This window comes from Cynocephalus volans, chromosome 10 (assembly GCF_027409185.1).
Source record: "Cynocephalus volans isolate mCynVol1 chromosome 10, mCynVol1.pri, whole genome shotgun sequence".
In the NCBI taxonomy this organism is placed as follows: domain Eukaryota; kingdom Metazoa; phylum Chordata; class Mammalia; order Dermoptera; family Cynocephalidae; genus Cynocephalus; species Cynocephalus volans.
The window spans coordinates 104,472,427-104,476,958 of record NC_084469.1 but is presented as its reverse complement, the minus strand read 5'-3'; the positions used below and the strand labels follow the sequence as shown (position 1 = coordinate 104,476,958).

The following is a 4,532-nucleotide window of genomic DNA, read 5'->3' as shown; positions in this document are numbered from 1 at the left end:
CTGCCATTAGAAAACAATAAGGCTTGTAGTGATCAGAGTAAAAATGTAGAAGTAACTTTTATATGTTCATGATACTGTTACATTTATGGGGAAGTGAGGGTGGACAGAGAGTTCTGAAGATCAGGTCACACTGTAAGTGTTTCGTACACAGAATCATATGTAAGCTTAATTGTATGTAAACTTATTATTAATTGACTATAGGTAGATCCTTAGTGCTGTCAATCTCACCCCCTGTGTACATATGTGGGATGTTTTAGGATTCAGTGGCCTTTGAGGATGTGGCTGTGAACTTCACCAGGGAGGAGTGGGCTCTGCTGGATCTTTCCCAGAAGAAACTCTATAGAGATGTGATGCAAGAAACCTTCAGGAACCTGGCCTATATAGGTAATGACAACAACATTCCTTAATGGGAGTTAGAGTTAGTTAGAGAATAAGTGTTGTATGCTTATTAACTGCTTTTCAGTATTTGGAATGTAGAAAAGGAATACTTCAATGAATAAATAAGGCAGGGTCACAGCTAATCATGGACCTAGAATCTCATAATGTTTCTATAATTTATGATGTTTTTTCTGGGTCTGCATTATAGGGAATAAATGGAAAGACTGCAACATCGAAGACTACAAAAACCAGGAGAGAAATCTAAGGTGAGTTGCACTCAAAAGAGTAAGTAGTGGTCCACTAGAGAATCTTACTGTGTCATGAAATGTGAAAAACAAGAAAGAGAAATAGTAAGTCTAGCTTAAAATTTATTTATTCCTAGAAATTTTAACCAAAAATGTACCGTCATAAATGTGATAGATATTTAGGGTACAAAAAATAGTTCACTTTGAATCCGTATTAACAAACGTCACATATACATATATGACTTTTTTTTTTTTTTTCTGGAAAGCTGGCCAATAAGGATAGCTGTTTTGAAGGAAGATCTGGTCATGCCTTCTTCCAGAGCACAGGGCAGAAAACCTATATTCCCTGAAAATGGTCAAAGTATAATTCTGTTATATACTAATAAAAAGTTGGTAATTAATCCATTTGCAATGTGGTATTCAACTAGCCAGTTAGCTCAGTTGGTTAGAGCATGGTGCTGATAACACCAAGGTCCAGGTTTCAATTTCTATACTAGCCAGCCAAATTAAAAAAAAAACTGAAAGAAATCAAAAGAAATAATGTGCTACACATTTTTTACAGAAGTCATGTGGTGGAGAGACTCTGTGAAAATAAAGAAGGTAGTAAATATGGAAAAGCAAACACCCAGATTTCAAAGTTTAATCTGTGTAAGAAAACTCCTACTGGAGCAAAACCATGTGAATGCACCATGTGTGGGAAAGTCTGCACGTGTCATTCATCCCTTAAGAGGCACATCAGAGGACAAACTGGACACAAACAATATGAACATCAGGAATGTGGAAAGAAGGCATATAAATGTAGGGAATGTGGAAAAGTATTTAGTTATCACCGCTACTTGAGAAATCATGAAAGGGTTCACACTGGACAGAAATTGTATAAATGTAAACTGTGTGGTAAAGCCTTCAGTTATTCTCAGTCTTGTCAAATACATGAGAGAATTCACACTGGAGAAAAACCCTTTGAATGTAAACAGTGTGATAAAGCCTTCCGTTGTTCCAGTTATCTTAAAATACATGAAAGAACTCATACTGGAGAGAGACCCTATGAATGTAAACAATGTGGTAAAACCTTCAGACGTCCCAGTGACGTTCGAACGCATGAAAGAACTCACACTGGAGAGAGACCCTATGCTTGTAAACAATGTGGTAAAACCTTCAGACGTCCCATTGATGTTCAAACACATGAAAGAACTCACACTGGAGAAAAACCCTATGAATGTAAACAGTGTGGTAAAGCTTTTGGTTATTCTAGTTATCTTCAAATACACGAAAGAACTCATACTGGAGAGAAACCATATGAATGTAAACAATGTGGTAAATCCTTCAGTTATTCCAATTATCTTCAAGTACATAAAAGAATTCATATTGGAGAGAAACCCTATGAATGTAAGGAATGTGATAAAGTCTTCAGTGCTTCCAGTTATCTTAAAATACATGAAAGAACTCATACCGTTAAGAAACCCTATGAATGTAAAAAATGTGATAAAGCCTTCCGTTGTTCCAGTTCTCTTAAAATACATGGACGAACTCATACTGGAGAGAGACCCTATGAATGTAAACAATGTGGTAAAACCTTCAGATGTTCCATTACTGTTCGAACACATGAAAGAACTCACACTGGAGAGAAACCTTATGAATGTAAACAATGTGGTAAAACCTTCAGACGTTCCTGTCATGTTCGAACACATGAAAGAACTCATACTGGAGAGAAACCCTATGAATGTAAGGAATGTGATAAAGCCTTCAGTTCTTCCTGTTATCTTCATATACATGAAAGAACTCATACTGGAGAGAAACCATATGAATGTAAACAATGTGGTAAGTCCTTCAGTCGTTCCAGTTATCTTCAAATACATGAAAGAACTCATACTGGAGAGAAACCCTATGAATGTAAGAAATGTGATAAATCCTTCAGTTCTTCCAGCTATCTTCAAATACACGAAAGAACTCATACTGGAGAGAAACCCTATGAATGTAAGGAATGTGATAAAGCCTTCAGTTCTTCCCGTTATCTTAAAGTACATGAAAGAACTCATATTGTTAAGAAACCCTATGAATGTAAAAACTGTGATAAAGCCTTCAGTTGTTCAAGTTATCTTAAAATACATGAAAGAACTCATACTGGAGAGAGACCCTATGAATGTAAAAAATGTGGTAAAGCCTTCAGATCTTCCAGTAATCTTCTAACACATGAAAGAACTCATATTGAAGAGAAACTCTATGGATGTAAACAATGTGGTAAAGCCTTTAATTATTCAAGTTCCTATCGAGTACATGAAAGAACTCATACTGGGGAGAAACCCTATAAATGTAAACAGTGTAGTAAAACTTTCAGACATTCAAGTTCACTTCGAGTACATGAAAGAATTCATACTGGGGAGAAACCCTAGGAGTGTGAACGGTGTGGTAATGTCTTCAGATGTTCCAGTTATTTTCGAAGACTTGAAAGAATTCACACTAGAGAGAAATCATATGATCTTATATGATGTGGTTAGGACCTCAGTATTTCTAATTCCTTAGGAAGACAGCACTCATGCTTCAGTGAAATCTATATAAAAAAAAAAAAAAGTTAGGGCCGGCCTGTGGCTCACTCGGTAGAGTGCGGTGCTGATAACACCAAGGCCCCGGGTTCGGATCCCATATACGGATGGCCGGTTCGCTCACTGGCTGAGCGTGGTGCTGACAACACCAAGTCAAGGGTTAAGATCCCCTTACCGGTCATCTTTTAAAAAAAAAAAAAAAAGTTAGAAAACCTTCAGTGCTCCTGTAGGTGTGTGAATGAATATGAGTGGATTCAAAGTGGAGAGAAACCCTCTGAATTTTAGGAATATGGGAAAGCCTTGACTTTACACAACCTTGCAAGGACACATGAGAATGTATACTGGAAGGAAACACTAAATGTAAAGAATGTGCAAAATTGATCAGTCCTCCCAGTTTGTTTTGAAACTATGAGACCATTGACACTGGGGAGCAAGTTCCTGAATGTAAGCAATATGGGAAAGCCTTCTATTTGTTCACATCCTTACAACGCCGTGTTTGAATGCCCACTGCTACGAACCTTATATATGTGAAGAAGGCTGGAAAGTTTTCAATTTTAATGAATGCTTTCATTGTTGTGAAAATTCAAACTAGAAAAAAATCCAATAGATATATGTATTATTCCATATCTGATGCAAATTAATTCACGTATGACTCAGAAAATTTACATCATGAAAGAAAGTAATAAAAGTTACAAGTATATTGTCTTTATTTGTAGCTCATTCTTGAAGTGGATCTCTGGCCTATGAATTTTTATTTCTTTGCATATGAATATTGAGGTTGGATAATTCTGTAAGTATTCTTTAAGAAATAGTGTGTAAGGTTAATAAGTAGATTTTTGCCCTTATAATTAATGAGGTTTTTCTATGTATTTTAAAGTCTAGTGGACTCATGGGTGAATTGAATTATATTTCTAATATGCAGGTAGTTTCAATTTTTATGTAGTTTTAAAATTCTCTAAGTAAGGAGCCGTTTTAAAATGAAACTTTGGTGTTTATTTGGATTTTCCTACTGACTTCTTTTGGCAGTTACTGCATATCTTTTACCCATTATATGTGTTCCTATCTTCCTTGGACTTTTAAAACCTTTTTTTCTTGCCAGGAGGCCCTTATCTCATTTTCCTTGCTTATAAATAGTTGGAATCAAGTTGTAATATACAAATTTTCTGGCCTCTGTCCCTTTATGCTGCCAAATTAGAATTCACCAATAGTCTGCTTGCAGAAGATTTGGACAATGGAAGTGAGAAGACATTAGCCTGGCTTTGTTTCCATCATACAGGGAGAGACATATATATATAGGGAGAGAGACAAATGTATAGGGGCTTCGTGGACACCATTGTCCTGCCCATTTTCTTGATCGTTTGCCCTGCCA

At 36.2% G+C, this 4,532-nt stretch overlaps 1 protein-coding gene across 1 annotated transcript; it reads left to right on the top strand.

Moving 5' to 3' along the window:
* Nucleotides 1-248: 248 nt before the first annotated feature.
* On the top strand, nucleotides 249-3,179 carry LOC134388182 (zinc finger protein 709-like). Its single transcript, XM_063111031.1, is given in 4 exon segments — nucleotides 249-384; nucleotides 587-644; nucleotides 1,186-2,739; nucleotides 2,741-3,179. Coding segments are annotated over 4 exon segments (1,818 nt in total). The 3' UTR covers nucleotides 2,811-3,179.
* Nucleotides 3,180-4,532: the final 1,353 nt, after the last annotated feature.